The 19,486-nt window shown below is 43.0% G+C and overlaps 1 protein-coding gene across 2 annotated transcripts in view; it reads right to left on the bottom strand.

The window, feature by feature from the left end:
• Positions 1–4,503: 4,503 nt before the first annotated feature.
• The window catches only part of glg1a (golgi glycoprotein 1a), a 30,927-nt gene continuing 15,944 nt past the window's right edge, over positions 4,504–19,486 (bottom strand). Inside the window, exons 6-26 of one of the 2 annotated variants that reach the window (XM_051380989.1) lie at positions 18,907–18,978; positions 18,329–18,515; positions 17,013–17,227; positions 16,249–16,370; positions 15,970–16,071; positions 15,694–15,847; positions 14,969–15,010; positions 14,063–14,287; positions 12,675–12,737; positions 11,844–11,957; positions 11,216–11,304; positions 10,371–10,488; positions 10,063–10,155; positions 9,759–9,896; positions 9,095–9,218; positions 8,782–8,924; positions 8,140–8,241; positions 6,605–6,712; positions 6,298–6,418; positions 5,857–5,963; positions 4,504–5,189 (exon numbers count right to left, since the gene is read on the bottom strand). In XM_051380989.1, the coding sequence (XP_051236949.1) occupies positions 5,022–5,189; positions 5,857–5,963; positions 6,298–6,418; positions 6,605–6,712; positions 8,140–8,241; positions 8,782–8,924; positions 9,095–9,218; positions 9,759–9,896; positions 10,063–10,155; positions 10,371–10,488; positions 11,216–11,304; positions 11,844–11,957; positions 12,675–12,737; positions 14,063–14,287; positions 14,969–15,010; positions 15,694–15,847; positions 15,970–16,071; positions 16,249–16,370; positions 17,013–17,227; positions 18,329–18,515; positions 18,907–18,978 (2,607 nt within the window). In that variant the 3' untranslated portion in view covers positions 4,504–5,021. The remainder of the gene's footprint in view (positions 5,190–5,856; positions 5,964–6,297; positions 6,419–6,604; positions 6,713–8,139; positions 8,242–8,781; positions 8,925–9,094; positions 9,219–9,758; positions 9,897–10,062; positions 10,156–10,370; positions 10,489–11,215; positions 11,305–11,843; positions 11,958–12,674; positions 12,738–14,062; positions 14,288–14,968; positions 15,011–15,693; positions 15,848–15,969; positions 16,072–16,248; positions 16,371–17,012; positions 17,228–18,328; positions 18,516–18,906; positions 18,979–19,486) is intronic. The other variant, XM_051380990.1, reaches the window with a different exon arrangement.

The raw sequence follows: 19,486 nt of genomic DNA, 5'->3' as shown, positions 1-19,486 counted from the left end.
TATCAGGAACATTGAAGTTGTTTAAGGCAGTAAAAAAAAATAAAAAAGCTTTATGGGGGTCATGAGAGGTGTTTGGTTCACTTCTGTGAAGAAAAGTAAATGTAAATTGTCTAATAGATTAACGGCCAACTGTCAGGGAGAAGAAAACAAAATTTGTAAAAAAAAAAAAAAAAAGCTTATTAAGTCTGTAGGATTGTTAAATATTAAAAAACAAACAATACAGACAGAGAATTGTATAAAGTTCTCTAAACAGGAACTGAGTTCACTGTTTGGGTTCATTGTACAGTTTTTAACATAATATAAAATATATATAAAGTATGTGAAACTCCCTGATGAACAGTTGGCACACCAGCAACCAAAGTCCACCAAAGATCCATCAGAAAAAACACAAATCTACAAAATATTTTGTACATTTTATATGAAAATATGATTTCCAATTTCGATCTCTCAGACATCTTTATTAATTTTCTTATCGTGAAATATCAGATTGGTGTTGGGATATTTAAACGTTGAACTGGTTGTTAAACTGAATGTATGTTTGTGTTTGGACTGTTGATCTCCTTCGGGCTCTCAGAGAACTGGCAATGGATATTTTTCAATATTTTACAGGCCGAACAGTCGATTTATATAAAAAAAAAAAAACTGATTATTTGATGATGAAAATAATTTCCTGCAAACCTCCAGGGAAGCATAGAGTTGTGTTTAACATTCATTTGTCGTGTTTCCTCATCCTGTAATAAGACAAATGTGCTGATATAATGTTGTTGATATAAAAGCAGGAATGAATATAGTGAAACCACGGGCTGCAGGAAGGAAGACGACGTTTAAAAACAACTGAACACAATGGCGTGCTGCGCTGTGACGTTCGCTGTGATTTGCAGTTGAGGCCACAGACGGGTCCTTTAATTGATTGAGATGAAGACAGGATTTATTCACGTTAGGACCCGGTTCGTAGACGAGGATGAACCCGCCGCAGCGTTTGTGTAATTGTCTGACTGCACGTTTGTTTTTGTCTGGAGAGAAAAGTGAAAAACACAAAGACGAGTTGTCGTCTGATAATCAGAGGTTTGCTGAGACGCTCGGCTCCGTTTGCTAAAACAAATGCAGACGAGGACAATTTGAAGGTGTGAAAACAAGAATTTTAGCAAACTTTGCTCCACAGATCAGAAGTTAAAGAGACAGTTTTAGTTGGAGTGAGTTTAAACACACCTGTGCAACAACAAATACCCAAACTGAAGATCATCAGTTTCTAAATCTGAGCATAAAACACTAACAGAGGAGCCCGTTTGTAACCTGCCTCAGTGGTTCCCTCACAATGTCAGCTCAGTAACATGAAACGTAAGAAAACTATCCTCATTGAGATAAAAAGATATAAAGATCCATCAGGCTCATTAGAATATAAACAATAATAATATTGCGTTGTGCTTTAAAGACGGATTTAAAATAAACAGACAGGACAACAGAATAGAAACCTTGCAGACTTTATTATTATTAACAAACTGTCCAATTTTCATCTGTACAGAACGACCGAAAAGAAAAGAGGAAAAAAAATCAACATAAAAAAATCAAACCGATGATATCAGGAGCTTCGTAGATTCAGACACATTGTTTACAAAAAGATCTTCATCGTCACAAAACTTAAATCAAAATGTTCCAGTCATCATCGCTCGGGACAACGAGAACAGCGAGGAACCGACCGGAGATCACGCAGCGGATATAAAGTCTGTGGGCGACACACACACACACACACACACACACACACACACGCACACGCACACCATCCATCACACACACGCGCCCACGTGCTCCTCGGCTGGGTTGCTGCAGGGGGTTCTGGGATGTTCTGTACAGCAGGATCCCTCGGTGGGACGGCGAGTAGGCACGCTTTGATAAAACCGACGTCAGATGGAGAGAAAAAGAAATAAAAACCAAAACAAAGGCGAATCAGGACGTCTCATTTACAAGCAGGAGGGCAGCGCTCACCACAGCAAGCTTCAACAGTTATTACAAAATAAAGAGCACGAGCCGACCGCACGGTACAGGGGTTACAGTATCATCACTCAGTATAGTACACATGTACACGCGAGCTGGGAGAGAGGAGAGCGTCTTTCATGGCGTTTTCTACATCGAGACTTTCCCCGACGCTGAACTTCACACCGAGACCAAAAAGCTCGACGACGCCGCGACTCTCCGACCAAACACCGACCGCCTTCTTCCTCCGGCGTTAACCTGCAGGCTGAGCAGGGAACACGCAGCGCAAACCGCTTCCAGAAGTAAAACTAATACGTACAACCTCGCGTTCCTCCGAAACTTTCAATCATTAGTTTTCGGAACAGGTTCGATTTATAGAATAATAATAAAAAAAAATAGGACTCGTAAAGTTTCTACGTGTAGACATTTTAAACGCATACGAAAAATTTAGACTTGATGTGCAAAGGTCTTAAGTTAGATACATCAGAAACCGAGGTTCTGACCGAGGTCTGCTCAACGGTTATTGGATCAGAGCAAAAAAAAGGGGCGGGACTTAGGAAGGGACCGGCTCTGTGGTTGAAGCTTTCTCGCGTTTCCACCGTGTCTGCGTGGAACCACCGTAATCGAGGGCCTGTAGAAACATGACGAGCCCACTTTGGTTCCAGCTGCGAACCAACTTTTCAGGTTCCGAACCAACTAAGGAATCGGGACGCAGTCGGTTCCCTGTTGGTTCCCTGTTGGTTCCCTGTTGGTGGAAAAGGCCTCAGTGAGACGCAAACAACTAGTAACATTGTTAGTTTTCTTTTGGGTTGCGTGTTTCTCTTCACGTTTTGTGCGTGTTTTTATTTTCTCTGCTCACATACGAGATAATTAACTCTTCCTAAGCCCCGCCCCCTTTTGCTCTGTGCTCCAATCACAGTTGAGAAGTCAACTTCCTCCTTTTCCTGTACTTAGATATGCTATATGCTAAGCTAATCTCTGCTGAAAAGAGCCACGTTTTGAAGAAAACAGTTAAGGCGACTTTAATGGTGAGTTCCATTTTAACTGGGAAGTCGGACGTTTCCAGACAGAAACCGGAGCACCGGCTGACGTCGGATTCCGACTACGAAAGTCGGAAGAACCTCACCAACTCGGACCTTAAAATCCAAGATGGCTGCTGTGCGCATTAGCTAACTGCGGTAATGTTGTGTTTATTAGCACTTCTGTCTTTAAATGAGTCAACTGGTGTTGCTAACAGTGGCTAATGGCTAATTTGGCTAGAGCAGAAAAGGGGCGGGGCTTAGGAATTAGGGTCAACTACTGGTCACCTTGTGCTCTAGGAAAGTGTTTTTTTATAAAGATTTAACAGGATAAACGTGAAGTGAATTCACTAAATATCGTGATGAAGCTGCACTTCAATGAACATATTGATCACTGATCAGGTATAAAAGCACCAGTGGTCATCCCCAAAGTATCATCACATTAAAGACTCGTCACCGCGGCGACGCTCGTCTCGTCTCATCTCAGAAACCGACCCTTTTGTTGCATTCAGGACGCCGTGTTTAACAACTCCGCCTACCGGTGAGGCGTTCACTGCCACTACGTGAAAAAAAAAGCCAGCTGCTGCAGCAGGTTGACGCCCGGAGGAGGCCAAACCTTCGCCCCACCCCCCCCAAATATCCTCCCTCTCTCCCTCCCCCTGGAGAAGGAGGGATGCTCGCTTGCTGGAGAAAAGGCAACCAGAGAACATTCAAATCATAGAAAAAAAAAAAAAAGAAACTTTGACCATTAGTAAACAAATAAATAAGGCTATGAAAAAACAATATATATATATTTATAGATATAAAAAAAGAAGGAAAAATGTGCAATGATTCCAGTATCTTTACACAAAATGTTCACATCTCTATAATAATCTAGAATCTTTATTCTGTGTTTTTTTTTTTCCTGCATTGCTCTCAGCGTTTCCGTACCAACCAGCAGCCGCTCTGCGAGTTCGTGACCGAAGAACATAAAAAAAAGAAGAAGAACGGAGCCAGTTCGCCCAGTCTGACTGCTCCACACAGTCCTGGATCCGAACCGGGATCAGGGGGACGCCAAACACACAGTCCCAACCGGCTGCTGCTGGAGCGGTGAGATCGGCTAAACTGGGAGCACCACCGGGGGGGGGGGTTGTAGGTGGACGTGGTGCGTTTATGGCACAAGGTTGGGCGGGGAAGAAAAATAAAAAACTGCATTAAGAGGAGAGCTGAGGTTGCCGCTTCAAAAATAAAAAATAATAATAATTCCCGTTGAAGGAAGAGCGTCGAGTCGTCTGCGGCTCGGCTGGAGAGGGTCGGCTGGTTGGCACCGCCCGCCTGGCAGTCCCATGGCGATAAAATCTAACTAACACACATCAGCAAACAAAAAAAAAAAAAAAAGGAGAGCCAAACAACCCCAAAAACCCCTTAGAGGGACAAACAGGAACAATATGGTGGTAGAAAGACACACACACACACACTCTTACACTCTCTCACTCACACACACACACACACACACACACACACCCCCCCCACACTCACACACACACACACACACACACACACACACTCACTGTAGTCATTAAAATACTGGAGTCAATAAACCGCTCTATACGTGAGCTTTTCCCATCATTCTACACATTTACACTTAATATAATGTCAGTCACCTCCCTCGCCCCCATATCTCGACCTCTGACCCCTTAGGACCCCCCCCGCGCCGCCCTCTCCTCGCCCCCACAGCAGAGGGAGGAGGGAGGAGCAAACAGCGGAGTAATACTGCATCAACGCTTCAGACGCTCTTGGGGGGGAGGAAGAGGAGGAGGTGAGAGTGGGCGTGGCCTCTTGGAGAGTGTAGAAGAAGAGCGGGTGCGTCACTGATCGAGCCCACTTTCGCCTGCGGGGATTGTGGGTAATGTCATTCCAGCGATGGGGGAGGAGGAAGGGGGAGGAACTGTAGTGGCGAATTGAGGAGAGAGCGAAGGGGGCGGGGGGGAGGGGTTTCCTTTAGCCGTGGATCCTGTGGGTGTGTCCTGACCCCCCCGGAGTGGGCGGGGTCTACCTGTCCTTCAGCTCCTGAGTGACGCGTTTGGTGAATCTGCCGCAGAGCAGCCCCATGACGAAGAGCAGCCCCACGCCGGCGCCGATCACGGTCAGGATGTAGTTCTTGGACGGTGATGTCATCACCTGCATGGCGAGGTCTGAGAAACCCTCGGCGGGAGCCACCTGCCAGGAAGTGAGCGCAGGACGGCGTGAGACCAAGCTGTGTGTGTGGGACATTTAATGGATTGCAAAATAAAAGACCAAATGGGTCATTTCGCCTATTACAAAATAAAGGTTTTATAAAGCAATTTCAAATTAAAAGCTCACGTAAAAATAAAAAGTAAAAAAAATAAAAGCCTTTTTAAACCAGATTATACACAGTTCAATCAATACATTTCAAAATAAAAGAGCCTTTAAACAGATGTTATGTCATTTCAATTTTTTGATACTGTTGTCATTAAAGCTCAAGATCTTCTTTCTTTATAATTAATCTAAAATACAGTTTAAAAGAAGTTTCACTTTGAAATTGATGTAATAATATGTCAACTTCTTTTTTATTAAAGTTGATTAAAGTTTTCAGTCGGCCTTTAATTTAAATTGAGTGACGCCGCATTAAGTCTATGTTCTAATTTTATTTTGAAATTGGTAGACTTTAATTTCTCACTCATTAAAGGAACATTGTTTTAAAGTTCAGAGACATTTTAATAATATCTTTCATTAGAAAACATTTGCTGGCCTCCTCAGCTGAAGGTTACACACAGGACTCTTCCTCCTCCTCCTCGTCCTCGGTGTGTTTCCTCAGTGTTCAGAGGGTTTCTCTCACGGGGTGAACGAGCTGCGGTTCATGTACCTTGGCGGCGTAGCTCCACATGTCGATGCGATCCTGAAGTCTCTTCTTGCACTCCGGCTGCAGACGCACGCGTTTGTCCTGCAGCGCCTCCATCAGGCACGACATCTCTGAGGAAACAACGCAACACACACATCAGTTTGTTCTCTCATGAGCCTGAACCGTCTCACTACATACTTTATAAAAATACTATTCCTGGAAAACATAAAATATTTCCAGGTGATTTGCTCATTTTAATTAAATTTCCAGGCGTTTCTGTGAAAACTCTTCTCTAAATGTAAAGGTTCTCCAGGATGTGTGGGTTTTTATAAAGTCTAGTTTTTATTCAAGTTAACTGAGATGTTAGTTCTCAGAGACGGGCTCAGAGACGGGCTCAGAGACGGGCTCAGAGACGGGCTCAGAGACGGGCTCAGTGTACGTCTGAGGTGTGTTTGTTGAACTCACGTCGCCCTTTGCCAGGTGGGATTGCTGCACACTGGTGTTTGATGTCCAGAGCGCAGGCCGTGTGGAGGACGGGGTCGACAAAGATGTCCGCCTTACTTTCCTTCAGCATGTTCAACACCTCCTGCAGGAGGAGGAGGAGGAGGAGGAGGAGGAGGGGGGAGGAAGACAACAGGTGAATAAGAGCAGGAGGAAGGTGTTGTAAAATCTGAGAAGAAATGAGTTCCTCCTGTGCAGCCCGTCTGTGGTGACACTGTGATTTACGCTGCCCTCAGTAGTCAGTGAAGGCAGCAGCAGCGGGGCTGTTTACCTTCTTACATCCTTCCTGTTTGATCTTCAGCAGGTTGACCTTCAGACACTCCTCCACCTGCCCCGTCTGCTCCTGAGCGGCTGCTTCCTCCGGACACAGCCTGGAAATCTGAGCACACACGACGACGCCACGTCAGAGTTTCACATATTTATAATCAATCTGTACGTGTATTCTTTTAATCATTAATCACACTTTCTTAAAGGGCTTCTTTTTTTGACTTTTCCTCATTGTTCCATCAGCTCTTTGTTTCCTAACGCAGGACGAGACTGTTTATCAGAGAGTGAAGCTCTGTGGATACAGACTGAATGAAATGTTGATAAAGGCCTACTGATATACTCATATCTTAGAATCAAGAAGGCCTTGCAACTGTTTCTGATCTATGTTATTATCTGGAGCAGATTAATGTAGGGAGGATATTTTCATATAACTTATTCTTTATTTTCATTTTACTGTTTGAATATTTCGGCTTTCTTGGTTCATGTGCATCAATACACAACTATTCAAGTATTTACTGAACTTTTGATGATTTCAGACGTAATTAAAGATGTGAAGGAACATTTGTTAATCACCTCGACCACCAATGAAAACAGCTGTTTCTGCTCCTCAGCCTGTTAACACCCCCTGCTGGCCAGAAGGCCACATTACAATAAAAGTCAAACTATTGCAGGTGAGTCCAGTTTCTCCATCAGCAGTGCAGCACTGCCTGGATGTGGGTTTACTCTTAATTTATGCCCCAAATAACTTCTTAAAGCGGTCCATCCAGTAACAGATGAACACCCTGTGTTATAAACAGCGACTCCAGGCAGAAAGGATCATTGTGAAATTACCATCAGACACAGAAGAGGAGCTCAGACAGGTGAGACAGTTTACTGGCTGTACCTGGTGCAGACTGAATTATAAAGTGGGTATTTACCTGCTGCTCTCCACCATGATCTGATGCTGAGACTTTCAGGCTGTTAATCTCATTATTAATTCATCTAATTTAATGTTTTATACCAACAGGACGACACGAGCTGACAGACGTCAATCAAATGACGACTTGTGGGAAGATAAAAGTTAAAAATGTTTCCAGATGCTCAGAATCAGAAGAGTTTTTCCTTGAGGGAACATAATGATGTACAAAATGCTGGAAGGCATGAGGCACTGATCCAACTGCTAACGGAGGAGTCCCCTTCTGTTTGGTTTTCACCCTTTTGTACTAACTGTAAATAATAAACTATATTTTTGTTAATCTCGTTTTTGTTTGATTGTTTTCCATTTGTAGCTTTGGAACTGTTGGGATTACGTTTGTTGCTGTTATTTGTATTATTTTCTTCCTTTTGCTAAAAGACAATAAAGAGAAAACAAACTGTTCTTAATGTTATTAAATACCTTCTGGTTTTTACTCTATTAAAACTACAACTCTAAACTATGAATGATCCATTTTCTTTTGTTTTGTCGTTTGTTTTCGTCATATTAGCCTCTTTTGTGTAACTGTGTACTCTCCGTCATTGAGGATTGGGTTCATGTGTGTGAGGAAGCAGAAAGGTGTGGACCTCCTGTGTGCAGTGGATCTGCAGCTGTGGGTCCAGTCTGTAGTCCAACGCCGACTCCTGCAGGATGACCCGGATCTGATCCTCACAGTCCGGAGACAAACGCTGTCACAACAAACACATCAGTATTAGACAGACACACACACACACACAGACACAGCTCAAGCAAAGCTTTTGGTTCTCAGTGTGTTTCATCTTTCACCCTAAACCTAAAGCTAGTGCGACCATAAAGGACGGTAGAGGACACTCAGCGCCGTGTTGTTTCCTTTCTGTCTGACATCTAAAGCTCAGGATAGACGGACACAGTCAGAACAGGCTTCTATATGAAAACAACAAGACAACCTCCAGTATAAAAGCATTATAAGGAGGCGCTGTAGAGCTGCACAGATACCCCGGTCTACAAATCTTCTTCTCCAGATGTAAGAAAACATGTTTGTTTGGTATAGAACCCAACAAGGTTCACATCAGTGGGATTATTTTAATATATCCATATCCTGCATATTCAGTAACGCCCTAATGAACGCTAATAGTTTTAGATTTGTTAAAATATTGAACTGTATAAATGTAACTGACCAGTAGAGCAGTAGAGATCAATGTGTCTCAGAACATGGACAGAAACCCTCTGTGGGAAGATCTGTGTCTCACCTGGTCGGCGTATTTGAGTTTGAGGCAGGAGATGACCTGACCCTCCAGCTCGCTGTCAGGCGTCGCCTTGTTCAAGATCGGCTGACAGAACTTCGGGATGTCGGCTTTACAGGCCTTCCTCAGCACCGGGTTCAGCCTGTAGTCTGCACACACACAGGCAGACAGACAGACAGGCAGAGACAGAGTTTCAGCAGTTGTACTTTTACGACACTGTAATGCTGAGTGGAGATGATTGATGTCAGGAAGAGAGAGTGTGTGTGTGTGTGTGTGTGTGTGTGTGTGTGTGTGTGTGTGTCTGTGTGTGTGTGTGTACCTGTGTTCTGGGTGATCTGTCTCTTGGTGATCATCTGTTTGCATTTGGGATCCATCAGCTCGCTGTTCTTGTTCTGTTTCAGACACTGAAGAACGTTCTTTCCCTCCGACTCTGTACAGAACCGCTGAAACACACATTCACATCAAGCTGCTGTTACACAACGGCGCAAACACACAACGCACTAAAAAACACGCCACTGCTCCACATGCACCGCACTTCGGTGCTCACAGTTTATGTTCAGCATCTTTTAGATTGCTGGACTGACTCTGTTGGATCTAATGCAGACTATTGAAGGGATGATTGGTTTTCCTGCACTGATTTTTAAAGGCGATTTTAACCAGCTTACTATCAGAACTAAGATGTTACAGTCTGTAGAACCGGCTCCGGTTTGTAATCCTGCAGACTCTCACCTAGTGACAGCACACCTTTCCCATCATGGCTTGGGCCTAGTGCTGGCTTTGCATTATTCTTTTTTTGCTCCAAAGTTAGGCTAAATTCTGCTGATTGAAAAGGGAAACAGTGTTGGAATTGGATAAATTGGGAATGACTGGAAAGCTGAGACAAACTTCGTGCCACCCGTTCACAAGTCAGTGCCCCTCTGGTGCCACCCGAGTTTAAAAAGTCTGGACACTCCCCCTGATCGGCCATCTTTTTACTGGCGTACCCTGATCATGTGCTTGCAGACTCTCATCAGCTGGTAGTCCAGTTCAGGATCAACCATCTCCACCTCCTGCAGCTTAAAGATCCGCTGGTGGCAGCGCTGAGTCAGCTGACGCTTGTTCTCCTTCAGACACTCGATAACCTGCAGAGAGACACAGATACCTTAGTACTCGAACTATGTGATGTGTTTGTTCACACTGTATCTGATTAGGACCACATAAGAAAGTGAAAAGATCTGATTAGATGCGATCTGTGACCGGTGCCTTTCAGACAGAGTCGTGTAGAGGTATAATGACGTAGCTGCTGACCTGTGCGTTACCGAAGGCCACGTTTTGACACAATCCTTTGATGTCCTGCTTGCAGGAGTCGTACAGCTCCGGCTCCAGGCGGATGTCCTCCGACTGCAGAGATTCAGAGAGAAACAGAAGCTCAGCCTGGCTGAAGGAAACATCTCAGAGCTCAGAAGATCTGTTTGCTGCTGAGGTTTCACAGATGTTTGAATGTTCTCACAGTTACAGAGTGAACTGTTGCTCTACTGTGGTTGGACTTCCTGTCTCTGAGCTGCTGCTGGAAGCTGATCTAACCCGACTGACTGACTGCGTGTCTGTGAACGTACCATCTCCACCTCCTCTACCCGCAGCTGTTTGCGACACTTGACGGACACTCGCTGCTCCTTGGCGTCCTGCAGGGTGTCGTTCCTCACCGTGGTGCTGAGGCAGATCACAACGTCCACCCTGAACGACAGGAAGACGAGAGGTCAGGAACCCCGTCGGACGTACATCTGAGACAATGCGTCAACCCTCTGAAGACGGGTGTTTGTCGGTGCATTAAACAGCGACAGAGAGGGTTTTGCTTTATGAGCCTTTATGTGTTTTGTCAGATTATTTCTCTCAACCTTAAACACAACCTCTGTCACACATTTTTAAAACCGTTGCTCGGTATTTGCTGGATGGAAACAGCTGGCAGCGAACGTTATAATTCAGCCTTCCTCTGAAACACAGCTGAAAACCGCAGGAGGAGTTTCAGGAAAGTCAACTGACCGACCCGTCATTTACAAAAACACCTGAAAATAACACAAGCATCAAGTTCATCTTGATCTTCTGTAACAACAAAATACTCTGAGCTCAAAAGGTCCACTTACTCGCTTTCAGAATAAAGCTGAAAGCTCCTGAAACCAGCTGGATTGTTTTGTTATTGATTTTCTGTCTGCTGCAGATATAACGGACATATCTTTATCTTATTTACGTAAAAAAAAAAATATGTTGGTGTTGATAGTTCTCACTCATTTGGAGACATAGTTACATAAGATATAGATTCATATCGAACAATATCTTTGTAATCAATTAGACAGATGAAGTGAGGAAACACTGGAGGCAGGATTGGGAACAGATGAATGTTAAGAATAAGAACAGTTAAAGTCCTTTTTGATTGAACTGTTTGTTTTGTGTTTTTGTTTCTTACTTCTTCTTGATATTGGGACACAGTTTGAGGACGTCCTCCTTGCAGGCCGTCTTGAACTTGTAGGAGAAACGGAAATCTTTGATCTGAATCTGTAGACAGACAGACACCGAGAGAGACAGACAGACAAAGAGAGACAGATGAGCTTGTTAATGAATCCAGCAGATAAAATGGCTGCAGAAGTTGTAACACTGATACACTGATGAGCTCAACTGTGAATGGAAAATGTATTATGTATATTTTTAAAGAGGTTATCTACACTAAAATATATTTACTGAGCTGTAAAGTGAATTATATGACTGTAATGTGAGGCAACACACATCAATGCTGCTGTTAAAATCAACATTATTACCTAGTTTAAGAGGGTGGACAATGTCTCAACATGTTTTAAATCAGCCTGAACTTTGCAAAGTAAATAAAGTGGACAGTTTGGGACGACTTCACGTCAGACATTTCTATAAAAACGCCCTTTAATTAGTCTGTCTGATGGAGAGGCATTCACAGGAGGTTAAGCTAGCCGTTGCGAACCCTAACAGAAGTATTATGGGACAACTGTTCCAATTAACGTCAACAAGCTTCTTATTTTGTTCCTGAAACTTCCTGATTCAGACATTTTCATCCGTCTGCTCACCAGCTGGAAGTGTGTCACTCCCACCGCACACTTCTCATTCATCTCCTTCTGGTGTTTGTTCAGGACCAAACAGTCCATCAGATCACCGGTGTCGATCTGGTTATCAGCTACCTCCTGACAGACAGACAGTGACACAGACAGACAGACAGACAGATAGATACAGAGAGAGACAGAGACACAGACAGAGACAAATAGAGGTCATTTCGTATTAAAAATAATTCCATATCAGGAGAGGACAATATGGATGAACTCCCTCTATGTTGATTTAATATTTGTTTATACAGCAAAACCCACATCACAAAGTGCTTCAAATAATTAAAACATAACTCATAAAATCATCAGGTTTTAAAATAAATTAATTAATTAATTAGAAAAAGATCGTTCAAACTAATTATGCAATGAACAGCCATGTTGGTATTTGGTTAATCCAGAGAATGAAATTACCTGATAATCATATAAAAATAAAATACTGCCATAAAGAAAGAAAGAATATGGCTGATCACCCCAACTTTAGGAAGGTTTATATTCTATATAAACCTTCCTTTATACTGTGAAACAAACGCTGTTAGAGCGAATGATGACGGAGAAACCAGACAGAGAAAATAATTATAATAATTAAGATAAATAAACAACAAGAAGAAGAGAGAAAGCTCTTAACACAAACTCCCCGTTTACGTGAGTAAACAAGTATACCTTTCTTCTTTTTATGAAATATATATTTGCATTGGGACCCAGTTTTTACTCTTTGAGGATAGTTAATAATATAATAATAATAATTCTTCCACTAACTCAGTTCAAACTGGATTTGTGAATTCCTCGGTGCAGACTTACGTGGCAGTGAGTCTGGATGACGGGTTCACAGGCTCTCATCAGCAGCGCCTCGATCTGAATATCCTGAGGACAGAACAGACAGTTAATGCCAAAAAGACCCAGATCAGGTTCTGGTTAACGGGGCGGCTCATTGGCCCGGTTTAGACCTGGTGTTAACATGTGTCTTGGCTGATCCGATTATGGACAGTAAGATATCACCAGAGTCCCTTTAAAAATCACATATTTTTTAGTGTTATTGATTGATGAGAAACTTTCTAAAAAGCCGTTTGCGTCAGATTCTTAATTATTTTGGCCTTCTTTTAAATTCGGGGAAACGTTATACATTTATTTATTTATTATGTAAACAAACAAACAAACAAACAGTGTCTGTTTGTCCCAGTGTGTAGGCTGGAGCCCGGCAGGAGAGACGCTCTGTGGTGGTTTCTCAGACATTAATGCAGAGATTAATGTTTGTCCTGTTCATAAAGTTCAGTTCTAAAATCCCCCAGACACCACAGAGCGTCCCTCCTGCCGGGCTGCTGACAGTGCAGGTTAAACACTGCACCAGGAGTTTAGAACAAATAGTGGAAGGTTTGTATTGAACAGACACGGCAAAACTAAGTGGTCTGAAGATAAAGCTGAAGGGTCACATGATTAAAAAAAAAAAAAAAGCTTAATTTCCTCTCATGAAACACACTAAGTTACGGAGGCCTTTCCCCAGAGAAACCTTTCAGTCTAAATTTGATGAATTTGCTGAAGAATTATGTTTATATATTATGTAGAGAAACGTTACCCATCGAGAACATTCCCTTGCTGTCTTTCACTTATTTTAAAAACTATTCCTGGAACCAAGCAGTGACTTCATTTCTTTCTATGCGAGGCCAAAGTTAAAATTAAACTCCATAAACTCTCCACAGCTTTGGTTGACTTTTTCCCCAAACAACAAGAAGTAAAGCAGTGACCCCAGAAGTGTTTTGATCCTTTGGTTTTACCCAGAAGAACTTCTTTAAACACTCATAATATTTCTCAGGGGACCGCAAAGGAGCTTCGTCTGTACCGACTACAACAAGCCACAAAAGAGACAATTCATTTGTTTTGGGTTTTGAGCCAAAAAAAGTTATAACCCACTAATTCAGAGGAAGATTCTGTTTTTTTTCCACTAAAACTAAACTTGATTAAAACGTCAAAATTGTCCAGTTTCTCTGTAGCGAGATTTCCTTCTGGACAGACGCTGTTTGAACTCACACAGAGCTGAAGAGTGAATCACATTTGTATCAGCTGTTATTTTCTAATGTAAAGAACATGTTAAAGAAACTCAGAGACAGATGAACTGTAAAATCTTATTTTAAAATGTAAAGATTACATGGATGCAGTAAGCGTGTTGCATTATGGGTAGCAGCAGTGGTTACCTCGGACTCCAGCTCCGTCAGGTTTCCCACCACCTCCCTGCAGTCCGACACCAGATCCTCCAGGTGATCCTGCAGACACTCCAGCTCTTGGCCGGCTTCCGTCTTCTCGCTGCACCACTTCCCCAGGTCGGTCATACAGCGTCTCTGGAGCTCGGGGTCCAGCTTCACGTCCAGCGCCCGCTGGTGGAGAATCCTTTGCACCTCCACCTTACAGTCCCTGGAGAGCTGCGGGAGGACGATGAACACGTCAGGTTAGAGGACGGAAAATAAAACAATTACTGGTCTGAGAAGACTTAAAATGATACTCCACTATAGATTATTTGTATTTCAGAGGCAACAGACAAGAAAACAGTCACAAATTTGAATAATTTGTTGTTTTTTCACCAATTTATACTCGAATACAGAGTTTGCAGTCAAGCTTCAAACCTGCAGGAGAGCGACAGAATAAGTCACACCAGAAAGTAGGACAAATCTGTATGTTCTCACTAAATATGTTGCTGTAGAAAGTGGGTTGTAGTTAGAGGACGAAGGAGGAGATGGATATTAAAATTTGGGGTTTTATTGAAGCAATTGTGTTGCTGCCATCAAATCATTGAAGCCCTAATCAGTGACTACATGTTGAACTACTGAGTATCTGAGTGGAGTATCACTTTAAGAAGAGCTAACACAGAAAACACTTCTTTTTTTTTTTTTTACTGAATTTGCTCCAGTTGATTGATCAGCCACGTTTTAGGTAATTGGAGATTTGAATCTTCACATCGGTTCAGCAGCTCGCTCCAATTAAGGACCAGCCCCCTACATGCACTAATACCAGATAAGAATTACACAATACAATCACTTCCCCTCCAAACCACCAGTCATCATGACAGGAATATTGCAGTTTCCTGTGATTAGCATCGTACTCACAGTCCAACCGTGGTTCTCTTCCTCAGATGAGCCACTGGCGAGCTACGAGAATATTCTCTGGTCAGTCAGAAAATTCACAATTTATGTAGTTTTTACTTTTCTTCTCCTTACTGAAATACATTTGTGTTTATATTGTCAGTTTGGGCATTTAGCAGATGCTCTAATGTGACTTCCAGTGAGTGCATGAAGCTTTGATAGAGCTTATTTCCAGCTTGTTAGAGACGTTATTGTGAGCTTGGGACTGTTTTCTAATTAAATCTGCACATCAGTTTCTCCTACTAATGACTGCTGATTCATTATATTCTTATTTAACTGCTGCTCAGTGAGCCTTTTTCTGCCCTTTCAACTGTCAGCTTACAGCGTTTCTTTCTTCACAAGACCTTCTTTCAAAATAATAAAAATACAATAAAAACTAACCTCTACCTTCCTGAAATGTAGCAGATATCAGGGTTGTGTATTGGCAATACAATATGTATCACAATACAGGGATAAAGATTCAATATACTGTGATTTTTAAATGCATTTTAGGAAAAAAGTATACAGCAAATACCACTTGTTTAGTGAGACCTGCATTTGTATCTGTCAAACTGCTGTAAGAAGGACATTATACTTCTTTATATGTAATTTGAGCGAACAGATCCTTTAAAAGTTCCGGTGTCCGATATCTTCCAGTGATCGTGGGTGGACAGAGGTGTACTGGGGTAGAAAAGGTTCAGGAGACTCACCCTCCGTCCCTGCTCCACAGAGCGGTAGGCGTGGCGGTACAGGCAGGAAAAAATGGCGCCGGGCGGCATCATCTCGCTCGTCTCGTTCCAGCCGTGAGTGTGGCAGAGCCGCGCTGCATCGCCCTGACACTTCTTATACAAGATGGGATCCAACCTGCACAACGACACACAGAGTAACACACTGGTTAACAGCTGGCTCTTCATCGTCTTCTTCCTCAAATCTTTACTGTAAAGTGCTTTATAAACTCAAACCGCCGGTGGTTCAGCAGGACTCACTTCCAGTCTCTGGCGATGAAGTACTGCAGCTCCAGCAGTCTGTGTTCACAGTCCTCCACCATCTTCTCAGTGTACAGATGCTCCATCAGGCAGGACAGAATCCTGCAGGATCAGAAAATATCCAATACTTAAAGTTCAGTCTATGTTTAGATAGATTTAAAGGTCCGTCCACACAGAACTGTAACAATAACAGAGCATCCACACCGATAACGTGGAGCAACAACTAAAATCATCTCGTAGCGTAGTGTCTGAGCGTCAGAGAGCGGCCGGAGGACTCACATTGGGTCTCCGTTGCGGATGTGTTTGCAGGCAGTCTGGATGACAGACTCGCAGGCCTCGTTGAGCGCTCGGTCGATGCGGTAGTCGGCTCCGGGGTCGGCTTCCTGGATCAGAGTCTGGAGCTGAGGAGGGAAGACGACATCAGCAAAGAAACCCAACAGAGAACAGGGTGCACGCGCTGGGAGCTGGTCTGGGTATCTACCGTGTTTCCATCCAAATGCATCGCAAACTTTAACAGAATTTCAACTAAATAAACAAAAGAAAATGTGAATGAATGCTCGTTTCCATCCACTAGGAGTTGGTTCACGAGATAAGCAGTAGGTGGCGCCAGTTACAGACTACATACACATAAAAGGTTGATGTAGACTATCTGAGTGAAATACAATCAAACATTTCCAGGATATTTGGTGATTTTAATACATTTTCCAGGTGTCTCCATGACTAGAAAATGAGTCTGTAAATTTCCAGGTTTTCCAGGATGTGTGGGAATCCTGTAATGGTACAAACTGGACCTGTTGAACTTCATCAGTTCTACATCTGCAGAGACTCGTACGGCAGAGCGAGCCCTCAAAAGTGTTAAAGAAAAGCAGAAGTGATGCAGCAGAATGTAATCAGTGCACCACAATGACGACATGTTGTGTAACATGACCAAGCGTTTCCTTTTTCATGACCCCAGACGAAGTCTTAAAGCAACGTCTGTATGATAAAACAGAGAATATTCCCATTATAAAAACAACTCATAGCAGATACAAATGGCGACTCACCGCCCGCTGACAGTTGGGGTCGATGGCGCCCATGTCCCCGCGGCCGACCCTCATCAGGCAGTGCAGCGTCCGTCCTTTGCGGTGCAGACCGGAGCAGTGGCCCTCGATCTCGCTCCGACAGTGCAGCACGATCTCCGGACTCAGAGAGAAATCCTCCATCAGCATCCGCCTGTAGTCCATCATCTCGCCCTGACACTCGCCGCTGACCACGCGACCTGAAACACACACGCAGAATAATGCAGACTGAACTGTGGACTTACAGCGGCGTCCTGTAGTTACCATATTATTTATCTTTTAATAAAACCCTTCATGTGAACATAAGTTGTTTCTGATATCTCCAATAAAGAAATTTAATGAAACTGAAGATTAACATAAAACCAAATACAAGACTTTTTTTGAATTATTACATTTTTTTTAAATCTTAAAATGTATGTAAATAAGACTTTATATATTTATTAAGCATTCATTATGTCTGAATCAAAGCCAATTTTAGGCTTCTTGCTTTATTGTGATCAATTCATCACTGCTTCAAAAATAGAAGCAGTAAATAATGATTGGACTCAATATCCCGCCTTCTCTCCCAACTTGGCACAAAAAGGTCGCTACGAAAGGCTCCCTCTGCCTGTTTCTATATTCATCCAGCCATCATAAATTAACATTCAACTAAGAAAAGTACATCGATTATGTCCTCAAAGAGAGGAGAGCCAAACAAGTGAACCTCGTTCTCAGTCTGCAGCGACATTAAACCACTAAACCACCACAAAATGTTTGTGTCTGACCTCTTTTCATCAGCAGTTACCACCATAAAACTAATTTGGACATAATGTTCATTAAGAAGAAGATAGGCTTTCCAACCAAACTCATGGTGATGCCAATAACTGTCACCCGTCCTGAACCAGAGGGGGGTGGGGGTGGGGGCGGGGGTCTAAGCAATGAGGGTTACTGAGGCGACCAGCTGCGTGCGAGAGAGCGCGGCAGCCAATGAGATCAGTTTGTAGACTACGCAGACAGAGATAGAGGAAGAGGACGGAAGTGTATGAACATTGGTCAAGCACTCCACATGTAGACAAAATGCTATCACAGACTAAATCCAAGCACTTTAAAAAAGGTCTTTCTAGGCCCGTAGCAACCCGCTCTACACTGTTCCTCCAGACTACAATCAGACTGACTGACAGGGCGAAGGTTCATTGTGCAGTTGAGACGTCAATTAAGGGCTCGTGGGAACAGACGCTGACAGATAATGCAGCTAACAGCGGCCTCGGGCTGTCGGCAGTGACTGACAGGCAGGGGGTCGACTGCGAGACGGAGCCGCTTACCTCTGTGCACGGCCGACTCCAGGCAGAGCAGCAGGTAGGACAGGCGAGCCTCTCGGGCTCGGGGCATGTTGGAGTCCGCGCTGCAGCGGTATTTCCTCAGGTCCGACTTGCAGGCTTTGGCCAGCGAGTAGCTCACCTTGTAGTCCTGAGCGATCAGCTTCTGCCGGGTGGTCAACGCCTCGCGGCACTGAGGACACAAAGGAGGTTTTATTGACAATAAAGGACAGCTGTTGCTCCTGAACGGCCTTATAATTAACCGGTAGGCCTAGCATCAACTTTTAAGTGTTTGAGGGTTATTACAGGTTGGTAGTCAGCGATTAATGTGGGACACTCTGAGTTAGCTCGCTTTCACTTGGCTGTTCTCACCGTAACCTTACAGCCACAGCCCATAATTAACAATATATTTGGTGATATAAGTGAAAAGCTAAAATACAATTGTAATCAAATTCCAGGTGTTTTAAGGGTAGATACCAGTCTCTAAATTCCCCTCATAGGATTTTTGTATCAAGGCCAGATGTTTTTAAAACCGTTGTTGTTCCAGAAACACTACAAATGCTAATTTCTCTTTAAGAACTCACCCTCTCAGACATTGCATCCTCAAACTTGTGATTGAAGAGACATTTGTAAACTCGTCCCTCTCCGGCCAGAGTCTGAAAAAAATTAAAATAAAAACCGTCAACAGCAGAAAGATTCATTTTTACTGGAAGTGTCTGGATGACATCAGTAACTCCATCAGCCAGGAATCCAGCACCATGACTGGATGACGTATCCATTAACAAAGGAGCTTTGTGTCAAGAGAGAAATATTATATTGTCGAGCATGTTTTTTATTATAACCTGGTTTTAAGAAAATATTTCCAACTGTGTCGTAATAAGATCTTACAGCTAATATTGAGGTTAACAAGTTACAACAATGGTTGCATAATATCCCAGCAGAGGAACCAGATTATTGTGCTTATTTTCAGAGTAAGAGCACTCACACAACTTCTCACTTTAAGAGAAAGTCGTCTGGTCTCAGTGTTGGAAAACAGCTGTTTAGTTTTTTATTGTTTTAATAAAACATTTTTATTAAATATAAAAATTATTAGTTTTCAAAATACTTATTTTAATCATCTTAAATAACTGAGTTTTCATTGCTTGTAATAAGAACAATTAGTTT

Source organism: Dicentrarchus labrax, unplaced genomic scaffold, assembly GCF_905237075.1.
Source record: "Dicentrarchus labrax unplaced genomic scaffold, dlabrax2021, whole genome shotgun sequence".
NCBI classification, from domain to species: Eukaryota; Metazoa; Chordata; class Actinopteri; family Moronidae; genus Dicentrarchus; species Dicentrarchus labrax.
Note: the sequence above shows the minus strand (reverse complement) of the source record. Positions and strands in the feature narration are given on the sequence as shown.